Source organism: Ursus arctos, unplaced genomic scaffold, assembly GCF_023065955.2.
Source record: "Ursus arctos isolate Adak ecotype North America unplaced genomic scaffold, UrsArc2.0 scaffold_21, whole genome shotgun sequence".
NCBI lineage: Eukaryota > Metazoa > Chordata > Mammalia > Carnivora > Ursidae > Ursus > Ursus arctos.
Genome location: NW_026622886.1, coordinates 42152264 through 42171501, shown reverse-complemented (window position 1 = coordinate 42171501; position 19238 = coordinate 42152264). Strand labels below are relative to the sequence as shown.

The 19238-nt window shown below is 40.0% G+C and overlaps 1 protein-coding gene across 2 annotated transcripts in view; it reads left to right on the top strand.

Moving 5' to 3' along the window:
* Positions 1 to 19238, top strand: part of IRAK3 (interleukin 1 receptor associated kinase 3) — a 61083-nt gene that overhangs the window by 14358 nt on the left and 27487 nt on the right. For both annotated transcript variants that reach the window (XM_057316260.1, XM_026500092.4), the window contains 4 exons: positions 13221 to 13403; positions 16427 to 16491; positions 17110 to 17164; positions 18404 to 18555. In XM_057316260.1, the coding sequence (XP_057172243.1) occupies positions 13221 to 13403; positions 16427 to 16491; positions 17110 to 17164; positions 18404 to 18555 (455 nt within the window). The remainder of the gene's footprint in view (positions 1 to 13220; positions 13404 to 16426; positions 16492 to 17109; positions 17165 to 18403; positions 18556 to 19238) is intronic.

Here is a 19238-nt window from a genome sequence, read left to right as displayed (position 1 = left end):
AGTCATTGAGTAGTTGAGCAACTGCCTTTTAGAAGTCTTGAGTGTGATCACCGGAAATAATTCAGGGGAAAAAAATCTTTGTTTTGTTAAGTACAGGCATTTTTGTTAGACTTGATCTTCCATGACGACACATTTAATGTTAGTTGAAAATAAACACAATCATTTCAAAACAACTTAGCCTTAATTCTCTGAAATAGCCTTTGTTTTTTTTTAAGCAAGAATAGCAGAAGACCTATGAGAAAAAGTTTTGTTGTTGATGAACAATATGGTCACACTTTGTGGAATGTGGCATTGGGCTTCTAGGTATATTTAAGAAACAAAACAGAGGATCATAGGGAAAGAGAGGAAAGAATAAAACAAGATGAAATCAGAGAGGGAGACAAACCGTAAGAAACTCTTTTTTTTTTTTTAATGTTTTTTTTTATTATATTATGTTAGTCACCATACAGTACATCCCTGGTTTCTGATGCAAAGTTCGATGATTCATTAGTTCCGTACAACACCCAGTGCACCATGCGATACGTGCCCTCCTTACTACCCATCACCAGTCTGTCCCAATCCCCCCCCCCCCCCGAAGCCCTCAGTTTGTTTCCCAGAGTCCATAGTCTTAATCATAGGAGACAAACAGGATTGCTGGAGGGGAGGGAGGTGGGGGCATGGGGTAACTGGGTGATGGACATTAAGGAGGGAATGTGATATAATGAGCGCAAGGTGTTATATGCAACTGATGAATCACTGACCTCCACCTCAGAAGCCAATAATACATTCGTGTTAACTAATTGAATTTTAATAAAAAAGTGAAAAAGAATGGTTTATATATTATAAGCTCTGTAATTCTAAAGTATAACCCTTATGTAAAAATGTCAGAAAAGAATACTTGACTCTTTGACTTCTGGAAAACATAGAGTATTCATTTGAGGGATAAGATCCTTCCCACACCAGGTCTTTTTGATATGGAGGACGTGGGCAGTTTTAGCACCCATTGGTTTCCTAGAATCACCACGTTCTTGAGAGAAGAATGTCTTTATTTCAGTCCACAGGTAGTCAATGCGGCCAGGTGGCTATCATAAATGAGTAAAGCAGGATGAAGACAGAAAATGGAAAAGCGTATGCCCCATCTAAGAGGGGCAGTTAGTCCTCAGTCCCATGTCACTGCTGCTTTTCAGGAAGTCCAGCCCAGTATTGCTGCACTCTCTCTCTCTCTCTCTCTCCCTCTCTCCCCCCCCCCCTCTCTCTCTCTCTCTCGGCATTGAAATCCAGACATTCACACTTTACATGGATTGTCTCATACAGCACTTAACAGTTGCCCTGTGAGGCAGATGCTATTATCACCAATATGTTATCAGATGAGGAAACTGTGGTACATATTAGTTAAGTTACACTTGCCCAAATTAACAAAGCTAAGGAGTAGCAGAGCCAGGATTCGAACCATGGCACTTTGGATCCACTGCCTGTGCCCTTACCCACAGCCATGCTACATTAATGACTTCCTTAAGTTCACAAGTACTGACTGCTCTGCTTTCTGCTACATCTCCTAGCCTCTCTAAAGTACATTCATTTCAGCCATGAAAGAACAAGCCGGTGAGCCATTTCAAACATGCAGCCCCATTTTTCTAGTTGTAGAAATAAATGAAGACCATCCCAATGAGAACAAGCAAAGGCTATTTATTCAAAGCAAGGGAGTCAGCCACATCACTTGCATTTGACAGAGACCCAAAGGCAAGCGAGGACTGGAGAAGCTTTAGAGTGGAAAAAAAGAGAAGGCTTCAGGTCTGCCATTATTGGAGGCAGTTAGCTACGGACAGGCTAACTAGCAGGGGGGCATTTCCACGTAACTGTTGAGGGTGTATATTTGGTTTTTTCCAGATGGTTCTGAAGAAATCAGGGAAGCTGGCAGTTGTTCATTAAGTCCTAACTATTTGGGACTGATTGCTACAGGGATTATAGTTTGGCTTCTGGGACTAGCTGCTACAGGTGCTAGTATGACTTCCCGGACTGGTTACTGTATCTAGTAGATTGGCATCCTGGACTGGTTGATGCCTGTTGTGGGTTACATTTCCATTTTCATGTATAGTCTGGCCATTATTCCTTTGTCTATTCTTTCACAAGGGAAGAATGTAAAATGTCTGTTCCTCGATTCCCTAGCTATAATTTACTGTGCACGTAGCTAGACTACATAGCTCTGAAAGGAGACCTAGAACAGAGCAGCTGCTTCATGGATTATTGGCTCAGCCAGAAGGGAAGCCTGACTCAGTTCAGGGTGGTTGAGGGCAACTGCCCATGTTAAATATGCTGAGTTTTCCTACTAGCACGGTGAAAGGAGAAAGACGGGAAGTGGTGCAGGGAGGGAAAATTGACCTTAGAGAATGAAGGGGAGAGTGCTGGAGGACTGAATCAGGGATCCAGCTCCTTTTATGCTCAGGACAGCAGAGAGCCTGAAGATACAGAGTGTCCAAAACTCCATGTAGAAAACAACTGCAATAGTGATAGGTAAGACTGTCTCAAGCTGAGTATGATTCCTGATGATGGTGACTATCAGACTGTATTTGCAAAGGCAGCTCCAACAAAGGTAGATCATACGGCAGCCTAGTCGTTCGCAAACTGGAATCATCTGTGCAGTCTTTTAAACATACAAATGCCAGGGCACCTGGGTGGCTCAATCGGTTAAGCGTCTGCCTTTGGCTCAGGTCATGATCTCAGGGTCCTGGGATCGAGCCCCACATCAGGTTCTCTGCTCATGTGCAGCCTGCTTCTCCTTCTCCCTCTGCTCTTTATCACCCACCCCCCACCACTCATGTTCTCTCTCTCTCAAATAAATAACCTTTTTTAAAAAAATAAAGATACAAATACCTAGGCCCCACCCCCACAGCTGTTGATTCAGAAGGTCTGCTTTAAGGGTCCAGCATCTTTCTGTTTGTTTGCCGAGCTGAGCCTGATGCACACCTGGTTTGGGAGCCATTGCTTAGGCCAATTCTCTTCTTGAGTAGCATCTTAATAATAACCACACTCTTTCACTTCTCCCCGTAGTTGTTTTTTTATCTTTAAGCATAGTCTACATATTATTCTTCAAATCACTTTTATCACATATGGTTATAGGAATAGTAAATCACAAGATAATACAGTCTCTGGTTGATGATGATTTTATGGCTTTGTAATGAAAGGAGGAGCCCAAACGGAAAATGTTATTTATCTTATACTACCTTACAGACGGGGTCACAGAGCCCCTGGTGACAAGTCATTTCATTACATTACCATAGGGTGGTATTCGAATTAAATTATTTGGACACATTTGGAAATGTGTCACCCCATGACACATTTCAACACTTACGATACGCTGAGAAAGAAATCCTTTTATAGGTAGTCTGTTAATGGGTTGTATGCAATTTCCTTCCTCTCCAAAAAGGAAATAAAATCATCAGAGAAATTATTAATCACCTAAATCAAATTAAATATAAAGTCACATTAAATGTGTCTTTGAATATTCAATAAAGAATCAAAATAATATAATAATAATAATAGCTGCCATCTATCGAGTGCTTACTATTTGCCAGACACTCTGTGCTAAGAACTTCACATGGATTCTGTCATTTATCACAAAAATTCCGTGAGGTTGGTACTTTTCTTATTTCCACTTTATAGATAGGGAAACTGACTCTCAGAGAATTTAAGTAACTTAATTCAAGTCACAGTCTAGTAAAGCACAGACTAGCATTCTAATCAGATGGTCAGACTCCAGAGCCCATGTCCTTTTTTAAAAGAATGTTTAAATAGACGTTATTGTTTAGAACAGTTTTAAATTTATAGAAAACTTTAGAAGATTACACAAAAAATTCTCATCTTTTATATCTTTCGCATGTACTCTGCACTCAGCTCCCCTGTTATTAACATCTTACGTTAGTCTGGTACATTGTATATTTGTTACGATATCATTATATTTTTATTAAAGTCCGTATTTTATTCAGATTTCTTCATTTTTTCCTAGCCCCCACCCCTTCTCTCTCCCAGGATCCCATCTGGGGATTACATGTAGTCATCATGTATCCTTAGGCTCCTCTTTGCTGTAATAGTTTCTCAGACTTTTCTAGTTTTTGATGACCTTGATAGTTTTGAGGAGTACTGGTCAGTACTGGTCTACCATTTTGTAGAATGTCTCTTGACTGAGATTTGACTGATGTTTTACTCATGATTAGACTGAGGTTATGGATTTTTGAGAGGCAGACTGCCTTGGTGAAGCGCCATTTTCATCACATGAGGGGGACCCGCCGTTGACATGACTTTGCACTGTTGATGTTAACCAGAGCTGAGACAGCGTCTGTCGGTTTTCTACGCTGATACTCTTGCTTTTCCCCTCTCTGCATGCAGCCCACACTTAAGGAGTGAAGAGTGATGCTTCCCCTCCCCGAAAGTGGAGTACAGCCTGTGTTCTTTCGACGACCATGGAATTTCTCCCATCTTACAGTCTTCTCTCTAGATCTTACTTTTAGTCTAAGTTACCACCCCATTTCTCTGTTCCCTTTAAGATTCTGTAAAAGGGCTATTTATATTCCAGGCCCTCCATTCTCCCTGGAACCTGCTCCAATCAAGCTTTCACCCCCCACTGCTCTGTTAAAATACCTCTCATCTAGGGTCACAGAGGCTGAATCCAATGGTCAGTTCTCAGTTTCCTCTTATTTGATACAGTTGATCACTCCTTCCTCCTCGAAGCACTTTCTCTACTTCTAGAACTTACACTCTTTATTTTCTTCTCTTCTTGTAGGTTCCTCTTTATCTCTCTGACCTCCTCAAGTACCCCTGGGATTAGTCCGCAGACCTCTTCCTTCTGTTTACTTGCTCTACCCACTATCTTGTCAGTTCCGTCTACATGCTCATAACTGCCACGTTGCTAGCCTGGGTCTCTCTTTCCAACATCAGCACCATCTCTTCTATTTGCCTACTTGACAGATGTCTCCAACTTAACAGCCCAGAAATGCTTCCCTCAGAGAAAGTGTTTCCCCATCTTGGCTAAGGGCAACCCCATCCCTCATTTGTTCAGGCCAAAAATATTAGTCTTCTGTGACTTTTTGCTTTCTCTCACAAACCACATCCTGTCTCTCAGTCTATGTTGTTGACCCTGCCTTGAGGCTCTATCTAATAATCTGGCCTCTTCTTACCACTGCCGCCACCACCATCCTGGTCTAAACCACCATCAGATCCCACTGGATAATTTTAGCAGCCTCCTAACTGGGCTCCCTGCTACTGGTAGCCCTTGCCCTCCTCGAGTCACTTTTAAGCACAGTGGCCAGTGAGCTGAAGTCTCCATGCAAAGGATATTGTGTCATTGTCCTGTTCAGAACCCTTCAGTAGCTTCCCATCTCACAGTAAACCCCAAAGTCCTACATGGCTTTTCTCACTTTCTTCTTGTTTGCTCCACTCCGGCTACATTGGCCTCCTGGGACACACAAGGAACATTTTTCCTGCAGGTAACACTGAGGCTTGCTTCCTCACTTCCTTTGTGTTTTTAACTATTATCCACTCTGACCACCTTTTAAAAATTGACACCCCCATGCTCCTTATTCCCCTTTCCTGCTTTCTTTGTCTCCACATCACTTATCATCACTCACACACTTTATGTATCTTTGTTTTTTGCTCATCTGGAAATAAGCTGCAGGGGGCCAGGAGATTTTTTTGTTTGCGTTGTTTCCTGCTCACTCCTTTAGCATCTAAAACAGTACCTAGTACAGAGTAGGCATTCAACAAGTATCTGTGGTTGAATGAATAACAAACGGATGTCTGTTAAGCATCCAAAACCTCTTGGGGCAGAATATTAAACAAAGGGCTGTAGAGATACGAGTTGTGGTCCCTGCTTGTAGGGATTTTCCATTTGATTTGGCCAAGTTGTATAGGTAACAGGCCTAAACAAATTATATAAAGAAGTTTAGTGAAGAAAGTGTGGGGAAACAGTACTGATCATTACCTGGGTATGGAATCACACAGCTTCTGAGCTTCAGACTGAAATGCTGGTGTTGAGGATGAACTGTTCTTAAATTTTTTCCGAGAGGTAGTTAATGTTAAGTGCTTACCTGAATCTGGGATTGAAGGAGCAGGATCCATGGAAGGATACCTGAAAAAGCATGCATAGCCCTGCAGTGGATATAAGTCCTGCTCAAGTATGGGTAAAAAGTAAACATAAGCTTAAGTATGGCTAAGAATTACTTCTCATAAAATTTATTGGCTAGTGGGTGTTTGTTTAATGCTATGGTCTGGTAAGAGGAGTTGAGCCATGTTTGACTTACATGTTTGACTTTTGTTTGACTTCTTTTGGAGTTAAAAATATCTTCAGGTGATTGTTCTTTTAAAAGAAGGCCTGGCAAAAATAGACAAGGCAAGAAACAACAATTGTTGGAGAGGATGTGGAGAAAGGGGATCCCTCCTACATTGTTGGTGGGAATGCAAGTTGGTACAGCCACTCTGGAAAACAGTGTGGAGGTCCCTTAAAAAGTTAAAAATTGAGCTACCCTATGATCCAGCCATTGCACTACTGGGTATTTACCCCAAAGATACAGACGTAGTGAAGAGAAGGGCCATATGCACCCCAATGTTCATAGCAGCAATGTCCACAATAGCTAAATTGTGGAAGGAGCCAAGATGCCCTTCAACAGATGACTGGATTAAGAAGATGTGGCCCATATATACAATGGAATATTACTCAGCTATCAGAAAGAACGAGTTCTCAACATTTGCTACAACATGGACAGCACTGGAGGAGATAATGCTAAGTGAAATAAGTCAAGCAGAGAAAGACAACTATCATATGATTTCTCTCATCTATGGAACATAAGAACTAGGAAGATCGGTAGGGGAAGAAAGGGATAAAGAAAGGGGGGGTAATCAGAAGGGGGAATGAAACATGAGAGACTATGGACTATGAGAAACAAACTGAGGACTTCAGAGGGGAGGGGGGTGGGGGAATGGGATAGGCCGGTGATGGGTAGTAAGGAGGGCACTTATTGCGTGGTGCACTGGGTGTTATACACAACTAATGAATCATCGAGCCTTACATCGGAAACCGGGGATGTACTGTATGGTGACTAACATAATATAATAAAAAATCATTAAAAAAATAAATAAATAAAAGAAGGCCTGGGGCATCTGGGTGGCTCAGTCAGTTAAGTGGTTAAGCGTGTGCCTTCCGCTCAGGTCATGATCCTGGAGGGATCGAGCTCTGCTCTGAGCTCTGCATCAGGCTCCCTGCTCACTGGGGTGTCTGCTTTTCCCTTTCCCTGTGCCCCTCCCCCTGCTTGTGCTCTGCTTCTCTGTCTCTCTCTCAAATAAATAAATAAAATCTTTAAAAATAGATAGATAGATGCCTAATTATGTTGTTAAGAAAGAACAGAAGCATCTTTTTCTTTTCCCATCATGTTATCTCAAAACAAACCATGCAAGAAGGCAGTCTTAATTTACTAGGGGTTTTGGCATGTGGTTATATGCAAATACAGTTTCCAAACGGGGGTGTGTTGCGTTATTCTAAAAAACCCCTTCAGAGACGTATTTGCATACGGAGAGTGATTCTTGCAGTTGAATTCCCCAGTGGTTAGCACTACCTAGATAGTTCTGCCCTCTCAAAACAAAGCCTAAAAGGAACTTTGAACATTAAATGATTATTAAGCAATCAGTGCCTTCAGATAAACTAATCTCTGAACTTTTCAGGTGGATTTTTTGGCTCCTATTATGCCAAGATGCCTTTCAAACAAAAGATTTGCCTTCCAAAAAAAACAAAAAACAAAAAAACAAAAAAACCAATGTTTTAAACAATACTTTACTACAGCGTATTTTTCTTAATTTATCTTTTTCTTTAGAGTGCTCAAGTTTAACAATACAATTAGTCATTGAGAAGTTTACTCTTTGTTTAGTTAGGAAACTCAAGCCTCAGCTCTTTTGGCATTTGTTATGCCTCCAGACAGGATGAGAGGGCCCAGAATCACAGCCTGTTGCCCTTTTAGAAGGGACATTCAGAAAGTTAACTATGGGGAATAGAATTATGTGGGAAATCTGACTTGAAAAGTTAAGTCCAGATCTCCTTAGCAGTTGTAAACTATTCCTTTTCTACTATGAGAATTGTGAGCCATGAAATGTTTTTACCTCTCTACGTGCAAATACTGGTTGTGAGGCTCCTGCTACTGTGGCCGCCAGATGGATCCTCCCCAAACTGAAGCTTCCATCTTGACGCTACCTCCTCAGCAGTCTTCCATTGGCCTTGTTTGCTTTCAGAGAAGAGTTCCAGTTTGTATGCTAACACTCAGGGCCTCTGTCTGTCGCTCAGCAAATACGTACTGAACGTTTACTATGTGTCAAGTGCATTCCTACGAAGGGAACAGGGAGACTCCATGGGGCTCGTTCGCCTTTTCTCTAACGTGAAGTCTCTGCTCTGCGCATACCGGCCTCCTCTTTGCCCTCTCAGGCCCTTTCCTTCATTTCTGGAACAGTTCCTCATCTGACACTCTTTTCTCATCTTTTAGCCCTTAAACCTTGCCCCAATCCACCTCTGTCGTAAAGTGAGCTGCTGTTGTAACCGAACCAACAGGAGTCCACGCCTTGGTGAGTCAGGCACCAGGCTGAGTTGCCCCACAAAGAAAACTTTCATTTGCAGCAAATGAGGAGATCCTGGAGAATGACTTCTGAGGCCATGACTCCCAGAGAGAGGGTGCATGGGCTCCCCTTGTTTGGGGTTGGGATGCATATTTAGCTGGGGAAGCCCTGTCATCCTACGGAGAGGCAGGCAGAAGGTCGCATGCATATGCCGATCTCGTGTGCTATGTAAATGAGGCTGAGGCTCCTCTTCGGGCAGAAATGTTCATATTAGAATGACGTAAAGGTCATTGTAGGTCATTCCAGAGGTCACTCCATGGTCCGTCTGCGCAGGCTCAAGTCAGGTTTAGCTCAAATGATCTGGGTGGTCTGGGCCAGCAGGAGGTCTTGTGAGGGCAGAAGCCTTCACCTGGAGGGGTGGTTTGGGGGATTCACGTCTCTGAGTTAAGGGGAAAACTGGAAAGAAGAGCTTAGGGAAAAATATAAGACAAAGTGTACAAGCAGATGGGCAGTAAAGGCCAGGTCTCGGGGTCTAACTGGTGACAATGTCACACCCTCATGCCCCTCCCTGACTGTAGGAGCCCACAAGGGTGTCCTCTCTCTTCATGTCTTATCCCAAAGTTATGTCCTGTCTTATACCAAAGATTCAAGTGGAGAGGGAACTGGGGGCTTTTTTTAAGTTTTTTTTTTCTTAGTAATCTCTACACCCAATGTGGGGCTCGAACTCACAGCCCTGAGATCAAGAGTCACATGCTCTTCTGACCAAGCCAGGTGCCCCTGAGAGGGAGCTGTTTTATTTTATTTTTTTAAAAAGCCTATTGTATGTTGTTTAAATATCATTAGCTGATATAGTACATTATACCTACGTTATGCCTAATACTCTGTAAATGTTAGTCAATTAATTTACTAATAGAAAAAGTAGGAACCTAAACTTTCACTTTGCTGAAATTTGATATTTAGTGTTCCCCTGTTGGAATGTTAATTTGGAGACCGGGAAGTGTTCTAAAGACTGGAGATATTTTAAGGTCAGTACTCCTATAAACAGCAGACTACAGAGAGGCAACCAAACTTAGTGTCTGTTTTGGGAGGCATTTCAAATTGACTTCAAAGGGTATTTATTAATGAGAAGTTTGAAACTGCTCAGTGACTTGCCTAGATTTGCACGATAGGTCAGTGGCAGAGTCACCACTAAACCCACATGTTTATATCCAGGGGGCCACAGGGGCTTCTGTCTTGACTGGCGACTTTATCTTTTGAAGACAATAGAACCTCAGAGTTCATTCTTTTATCTTGTTTTCCAACTGAAATTCAGTGATTTTCTTTTTCCTTCCTGGTACAGCATATGCCATCCAATAATTCTCTTTAGAAATACTTACAGTTTTAAACTTGGCTCGGGCTCCAGAAACCACTCTTCTAGGAAGCCTTCTATGATGCCCTCATCTTTTTTTTTTTTTTAAGATTTTATAAGATTTTATTTTTAAGTAATCTCTACACCCAACGTGGGGCTTGCACCCACAACCCTGAGATCAAGAGTTCCATGCTCTACTGACTAAGTCAGCCAGGTGCCCCCATGATGCCCTCATCTTTAATTAGGGAACCCTCTTCTTGCTCCACACATGCTGCTTGGGTTTTTGTTTTGTTTTTTGTTTTTTTAAGATTTACTTATTCATTTGAGAGAGAGAGAGAGAGTGCATGAGTGTGGGGAGGGGTAGAAGGAGAGGGAGAGAGAGAGAATCCCAAGCAGACTCTGCACTGATCGTGGAGACCAACATGGGGAACAATCTCATGACCCTGGGATCATGACCTAAGCTGAAATCTAGAAACAGGCACTCAACTGATTGAGCCGCCAAGGCGCCCCTCCACTCACACTTGATGTATGCAATTACTGTACTGCTAGCACATTAAACAAATATTTGAACTTGTTAAAAAAAATGAAATTCAACCAAGTAAATCTGAAGATCTAACAGGCTTTATTTAATGATTCATGAATCAGTCCATATCCCATCTAGCAAATAGAGGGGAGTTCAGGGAGTTGTACAAAATGGAAGGTTTCTGTAGGAAAGATGGTGGGGCAAGAAAGTTATTAGCAGAAGAAAAGGATTGTTCCTGGCAAGATCACTTTCTCTAGGGAGAAGAGCAAGGTTTCTTATCATGCAGATGACCCCATATTCCTTTGGGGATAGAGAGGGCCCATGTAACAGATGACTTCATTGGCACTGATCAGAAAATTCCTGACTGACTGGTTATAATTTATATTTCTGGGGGAGGTTGAAACTACAGTTAGATTAGGTATTAAGCCCTATTTGGTGACTTGGCCTAAGTGATGCCATTTGGGGCCTGTGGCTTTCTTTTTAACAAACTATGCTGATTTGCACTATTTCTGCTAAGAGCTTCTAGAAATAGTTAAAGTGTTTATGAAAATTGTGCCTCAACCAAATAGGCAGATTACATCATCAAAGAAGTACATTAAAATGGAGTTACTAGGTCTTGCCAAATATTTTTGCTTTGAAGGTCCCCTTCAATTTTTTTTTTAGTCATCAACTATCTAAAATATATATTGACATTTGGATAGTCCTTGTCTCTTCATGAGATATCATCTCTTCAAAGAAATAAATAATAAAAATATTCTTGCCAGAACTTAAAATACGGAGGAAAGGCAAAGGCATTCCAACGTAACTATGTCAGATACTCTATTGTAGCTGTTTTTTCCTCTGCAGCCTAAGCATGCATTCGTGTGGAATGTCTCAACTTTATCATCCTTTGAAATGTAGTCACAAGAGCTGCCACTTCCTTTCACTCTTTTCTGCTACAAGATGTGACTGAAGTAACAGAACACCCAAGATAAAACTTTGTGTGTATTAATCAGGATAGACCTACGTTAGACTTCAGTAACAAGCACCACCAAAATCACTGTCCATGGTTAACATAACAGAAATTTCCCTTTTGCTCGTGGGAAGAGCACTGAGAGTCCAGGACAGCCAAGCTCCATGTGGTGGCCCAGCATTCCAGGCTGCTTTGATCCTGAGGCACCCCCGTTATCAACATGTGCTTCTACCATTGCTCTGGCGGGAATGAGAGCCCGGTGAATTGTGCCCTGGCTCTCCCGTGTTTCTGGCTGAAAGAGACACATATGCATAACTAACCCAAGACAGGACCTAACTAATCCTCCATCTCTGATGGGGTAGAGGACTGGAAATATTGGGAGGCCCTGGTAATATCTACCAAGTCAATTTTTGGTTCACAGAAAAGAAGGGCAGTTATGATTTCATATTGTGCTCTGTCAGCTTTCAGGATTTACTTATACTCTCAGCAAAAACATGAAGTTAGAGGAAGTTGAATAGCCCAGCAAACCCTTGAAGGACTGAAAATGTGGGGAGAAGGGATGCCATATTAGATCAGAAGATGTTTGCCTTTCTGATGTCTTGATTGAAATACTACAACTGGTGTACTAGCTTCCTAAGACATTTTTTAAAACTTTTGAGTCTGAAATAGACTGAACACAGATAGTTCTATAGGGGGCTTATTACACTTCTCTGATCTGAGCCCCTGTTCGTCTTTTAAAAGGACACCAACATTTGGAGAATATCATTGGTGAATAGGTGAGTCCTTCAATGAGGTTATCTTGGTTCCTGCTGGAGGGGAGCTTCCAAATTTACGTGCAACAAAGGAAGAGAAGGCTGATTTCCATAACCAGTTATGGTGATATGTTGGGGTTCCCCTATGACCACACTCAGATGATAGTTGGATTTTATCTATCGATGTGTATCTGGCTTCCTAACTGTGTTAGACTTTCCAGAAGATAAAGGTATGAGAGGATGCTGCCATCCTCATCACTGACTCCAAACCACATTGCTAATTTTAATACTTGAGATGACTGGGCTAATCTGGGAGTATTGTCCCAGGGGCAAGAAAGACACCCATTAGATCTGTCATTTGGTTGCTTTCTCCTTCCTTTGCCTTAAAATACACTTCAAAATTTGAAAGTTGTGCAGAAAGTCAGTATAATTTTTTACCTGAGGAATCCCATTAACTCAGGGTGTCATAAAAACTGATATGTTTTCAGTAAGTACAGCTTTAAGATATTTATACCAGACCTTAAATAAGTCATATACACTGTTTTTGAGCAATTAAAATCCTAGTCTTGTAGGATCAGAAAATAAGAAAGTGTTCCAAAAATGATGGGGCTTGTCAGAAGAACGTGGGAACCAACCTGAATGGACAGAGCTGGAAAAATTGTGACACCAAAATCAATAATAATAATACTGGATTTTTATCTGTAGAATAAAATAAACACTCATCAGTCTATACTGATATAAATAAGTTAATTAAAGGGGAGAGAATGGATTGCATTTTCGTACAGAAGAATTGTCTAATAATGAACATAGGAAGAGGAAGGGGAAATAGAAGATCACCATTAAGCAAAGACCACAATGTTTATTATGATAGACAAGATCCACTGGTGAATGAATGCAGATGCTTATGGGCAAAATCTGAGGAGAAGCAGCATTGAATAGTTGGGTGGGCAGTATATGCTAAACAATTTAATTACAATAAAAATTGTAAATAATATGAAATAGAACATATAAAATACCCCCAAAGAAGTATTCCAATAAAAATAAATTATTTTTTGGTTTTTCCTATTGCAATTTCCACAGCGGAGCGACTTTCAAGCAGCTGGCTGGATGTTCGTCACATTGAAAAATATGTAGACCAAGGTAAAAGTGGAACAAGAGAATTACTTTGGTCCTGGGCACAGAAGAACAAGACCATCGGCGACCTTTTACAGATTCTCCAGGAGATGGGGCATCATCGAGCTATCCATTTAATCGTGAACTATGGTAAACATTTATGATTCTTATGATGTGGCTCTCAGTCCACTTTATAGAAAATGTAATTTGTAGATGTAAATATTGCATTTTATTTAAGACATTGACTGGTCATGCTATGCCATTGATTCCTTATCTGAGGCAAGGCTTTTATTACTTTTTTTTTGGCGACATTTTCTTTCCTTATTGCCTAAGTTATACAACACATTCCTTTCTACCACTTGTTCAGTTTTTTAAATTTTTTACTTAGAAACTACACTTTTTAAAATGTTTCATTCTTAACTAGGAAAATCAGCTCTCCATCCAAAACTCTGAAACTACTTGAATCATAAACAGAATCACAATATTTGAGTAAAATATACTTTCATAATTAGTTTTATCATATGATTCGAAGTCAAAATATAATTGGATTCTACCACCTGTATTTTTTTTTAACAATTTATTTATTTATATGAGAGAAAGAGAGAGAGAACGCACACGCACATGCATGCTAGAGTGGGCCGAGGGGCAGAGAGAGAGGGAGACAGAATCCTTGAGCAGACTCCAGGGAGCAGGACTCAGGGCTCCATTCCAGGACCCTGAGACCATGACCTGAGCCAAAACCAAGAGTCAGACGCTTAACCCACTGAGCCACCCAGGCATACCCCCTGCCCTGTATTTTAGTGCAAATGTTACCTGCAGAATAACCCTGGGATATATCTTTTATCTTTACTGCTGTTTTTTGCCATGGCCTCTAACTCTACCTTACTTGTCTGTTATCCATTTCATAGTGGCTTAGTACTTCCCTCTTGTCTGTTTCTGATGCTGTGTCTCGCCTTCCGTTTAGTGCAACCAGATAAGTAAAGCTCATGAAGCGTTTTCCATTCATCTTTATCAATAACATAATTTTCTTTTTTTTTTTAAGATTTTTATTTATTTATTCGACAGAGATAGAGACAGCCAGCGAGAGAGGGAACACAAGCAAGGGGAGTGGGAGAGGAAGAAGCAGGCTCATAGCGGAGGAGCCTGATGTGGGGCTCGATCTCAGAACGCCGGGATCACGCCCTGAGCCGAAGGCAGACGCTTAACGACTGCGCCACCCAGGCGCCCCAATAACATAATTTTCTAATGTTATCTGTTCTGTGTATTCCACTTTAGATCTATTCACTTCACAAGAATGATCTTGAGTGACCTTGGGTCTTATGTTCTAGACTCAGGGCTCTGAGGCTGGAAATTCTTTTGAATCAGTATCCTTATTCTTTTGGCTTTTTCATCCAGACATATTTTTAGTCCTTGGTCTCATCGAACGATTTGGGAGTTGTTACTTCCTCTTCTACTTTGAAAGAATTTGTAAAGCACTGATGTTAAATCATGCTTAAAAGTTTGGTAGGATTCACCTGGGCTTTTGTTTGTGGGAAATCATAGATTATTAATTCAGTCACTTACGGTACAATACATCCTTTCAGATTGTTTATTTCTTCTTGAGTTAATTTTGGCAGTTTATCTTTCTAGGAATCTGTCTGTGTCGTTTCAGTTATCTAATTTTTTTATATACGGATGCTCATCATATTATCTTATAATTCTTTTTATTTCTATAAGGTTGGTAGTTGTGTCTCCTCTTTTCTTGTTGGTTTTAGCAATTTGAGCCTCCTCTCTTTCTTTCTTGGATAGTTAAGCTAAAGGATTGTCAATTTTGTGATAATTCCAAAGAACCCACTTTGGTTGCATTGACTTTCTCTTTTGTTTTTATATTATCTATTTCATTTATTTCCACTCTAATCTTAATTCTTTCCTTCCTTCTGCTTCCTGCGGTTTAGTTTACTCTTTCTTTTCTAGTTCCTTAAGATAAAAATTCAGGTTATTGATTTAAGATTTTTCTTCTTTTTCAAGGTAGACATTTACAGCTATAAATTTCCCTTTAGGCACTACTTTTGCTGCATCTCATAAATTTTGGTATATTGTGTTTTCATTTTCATTCATCTCAAAGTATTTTCTCATTTCCCTTGTGATTTCTTCTTGAACTCATTGGTTATTTATGGATTTGTTGTTTAATTGTCATGTGAATTTCCCAAATTTCCTTCTGTTATGGATTTCTATTTTAGGTCCGCTGTGGTCAGAGAATATGCTCTGTATGATTTCAATCCTTCCAAATTTACTGAGGCTCATTTTATTGCACAAGATATGGCCTATCCTGGAGCTTGTTCAATGTACACTTGTGAAGTATGTGTATATTCTTCTGTTTTGGGGTGGAATGTTCTATAGAGTGTCTGCCAGGTCTAACTGGTTTGTAGTTTGTTCAAGGAGGTCTGTTATTAATTGATTACGTTTTGTTGCCAGTCTTCTAAGCAAAATAATTTTTAAAACATTAGAATACAATCTAAGAAAAAATAGAAGATTGAAATAAAATTTTTCTGAAGTCTGAATGAAAATGTCAGATGTGACAGCAAAATATTTCAGGGTTTTTCTCTTTTGTAGGAAGCTACGTAGACTACCTCAATTCAAATAGAACAGAGAGAAGTTACAGTGTGCATTTGGAAAGGGGTGGTAGGTGTTTGTGGTTGACCACAAGCGCGCGCAAACACATACACACACACACACACATACACACACAAACACACACACGCACACACACACACACACACACACACACACCTCTAATACTTTATGGCATAAGTTGGGATAAAAAATAAACTAACCTAGGGAGATATGATCCCATGATTGTAAAACTTCAAAATATATGAGCAAAAAGCTGATACAATGTTGCTTTTTCCTTTCAGTTTTCTGCTTTATACTTTAATATTTTTAATGGTGTCTAACAATAATCTACGGTAGGTATTTATGTGTTAAGTGAACAAAAGCATGTTTGCATAATATTTGATCCTTAGAAAGCTATTCACATATGCAAATTTGTAACAATTCAAAGAGAATGAAACTGAGCTTTAGAAATTAACATTACTTGCAAGGTGTTTATTTTCACAGTCTAAGGAACAAAAAAAAACATGCTTATTAGAGACATAAAATTTTTCTGTACCTGGCTCCCCTTATTTCTCTTTCAGGAGCAGTCTTGAATCCTTCAGAGCAGAGTCATCAGGGAGATGGATTTCCAAACATGTTACCCAAGGTAGAGTGTATGTGCATAGTTAATGAAGCTTGAACTCTGTTGCAAGTATAATTGAGCATGGGGAATGAAATTGTCAGACAGAAAAAAGCTGGATTTGCAGGTACTTTTCTAAAACCAGAAAAGCCTCAGCTCTCTCATTACTCTTGTTTAGTTGGGGATTGAGGAAATTAGAGATTTGTGAGTGTTTGAAGAGTGAAGAGCTTTCTCTTCACAGTGATCTGTCATAGATGAGGCTTAGAACTATTAAGAGCGCTGTGAGCTCTGTATTTATCTTGAGTTTTTAATTTTCCTGTTCTAGTTGGCGTTTTGCATGTTGCTGTTGGTTTTTATTGGAGCAAATAACTTGACAGTGATCATTTTTTATAGCATTAGAAGTCATTTAAAATTGACTATAACCATGACATTGAGTTTCTGCAGTGGTATGGAAGACTTAACTGTATATGGCAATGAATACTGTTGAATTAAATAAAGTAACTTTGCTCTCTACTAGTTTTCTTCTAAATTAGATTCTACTCTATTGCACTGTATAGTCCAAGGGGAGCTTTGGATTTCTGTTAAGGTTCTGTTCTTTCTAGACTTATGAAATAGAATTACTTCAGTATGTATTTCCTCTCTTAGGAAACAGCCAATGTCACAGCGGATAATGTTCTTATTCCTGAATGTAATGAAAAAGGTAAAAAAAAAATTTTTTTTTTTTACTTTAAATCATGCTTTGCTTTAAGTTAACTTACAGGGAGAAGTAGCCAATAAACCTATTAACCATTCATTAATATGCAGGTTTAGGGTAAAATTTTCATGCATATCGAAATGCTTGCAGTTTTGACAGACACAGAGCTCTGATGGATGGTATTTTATAGTGATATTTAAAAAATCCATTGACCAGTGGGGAACATAATGGTGGTCTCTTCCCTTAGGGGGATTTCATATTTTCCATTAGTGAAATTTGCATTTTTATGTGTCATTGAAAAACATTTAAAAATTACATTGGGTTTTATATAATTTTAGAAATTTCCATAGTCCTTGCCTAGATCTTTAGAGATGTCTGTAGAGCAATGCTGAAGGTCACTATGAAAATCCCATTATTCTCCATATCAACTTTATTACTTTATTAGCAGGGAGAATAATTTGGTTCTACCTGGGACTCATTCTGATAAAATTTAATGGCTAATGAAGGCTGCATTGCCTCATCTTTACCACTAGATCTGTACGTTCTTTTGTTCAAAAGAGAATTAGAAAACTTGGATACGATTTTGGTCCTTTAAGATTTAACAATAAGATCTAAATCAAACATCAAATGTGGAAATAGAGTCAAAATTGGGCTCTGAAGGATTTAACTAAGCTTTTCCCTTTGGATATGTATTTGATTACCTTTTAAATGTTTTCTCCCCATCTCTGCTTTAGGTGATTTTTTGAAAAGCTGAAGCATCTTCCTAATTTATTCTGAGGAAGTAAGTTAGGAATAGAGAGGATTTGCCTCATGAAAAATGTTCCTATCAGTCATGCTTGGAGAACATCACTTAGTCATAACAAAATTTCCACTTCTATAGTTTTTGGGTTTTTTTTTTAAATGGTTTTAGGTTCATAGTGAGTCAAAAGCAACCCATTGATCTACTGACAAAGACATCGAATCTTGGAAAAATTTCCCCAATTAAGTTCTTTGGCTGACCTCTTTGGAACGGTGATAGAATCGCAGTGCTATTGTTCAGATATCTCAAAAAACGTTTGCTCTGTGCAATGGTGGGTGCCCGAGCGCCATGGTGGGCTTCAGTTTGGGTTCTCGGGCCTTGCCCTGCTGGCTTTCTGCTGGGCTCTGATGTATTTCTAATATGGAAGTCCTGGTTCTTTATCATGGTGGCACCGATTCGTAAGAAGAGAAAAAGTAACTTATCTTCTCCCTCTTTTCCTTCCTTAGGAATATTGTTTAAATCCTCCATCAGCTTTCAAAACATCAGAGACGGAACCAAAAATTTCCATAAAGACTTCCTCATTGGAGAAGGGGAGATTTTTGAAGTATATAGAGCGGAGATCCAAAACCGAACATATGCCATTAAATTATTTAAACAGGTATGGAAAGAATTACTATCACAGGATATCAATTCCATTTATTTGCTCATATTTCATGCTAGAATGTGTCATTTTTCATCAACATTGAAAGGAGGTATATTTGAAAATAAAGTTTCATAAATGGAAATAAGATATACGAGCTCAGGTGACTGGAGAAAAGACTATGAAATGAATGCCTGTCTTGCAGGAATGTGGAAGTGAAATTCTTCCCATCGCCAGATGTGTCGAAGGAGGACTTTCTGAAAAGCCTTGCAGGACCTTTGGCACTTTGCTTGTGCTGGTCTGCCCCGGTTTTCTTGTTCTTTTTAGGATGGGCAGTATGTCTTCCAGGATATTCTGTGCTACTTTATAAAGTATCATGCATCACAGTTCAGGAGGGCTGGAAGGAGGAGGCTTCAGGTAGGAGGAGCAAGGCAACGATCAGAGTAGGAGCTTCGGGAAAGCTGAGTGGCCAGAGCCAGTAAAGCAGAAAGGGTATTGGGAGTCAAACTCAGGAGTCAGGAGGAGTTGGGTGCACACAGATACCCCAAAGAGCTGCTCTTCATGTTCCTCATTGTTAGTCAACAGTCAATAAACATTTATTAAACTCTTGCTGGGCTGGGTGCTGAGCAAGGATGTATAAGGCGTAATTCCATCCTCAGGGAGCTCAGTCTTATGGGGCAAACAAACGGTCGGGGAAAGAA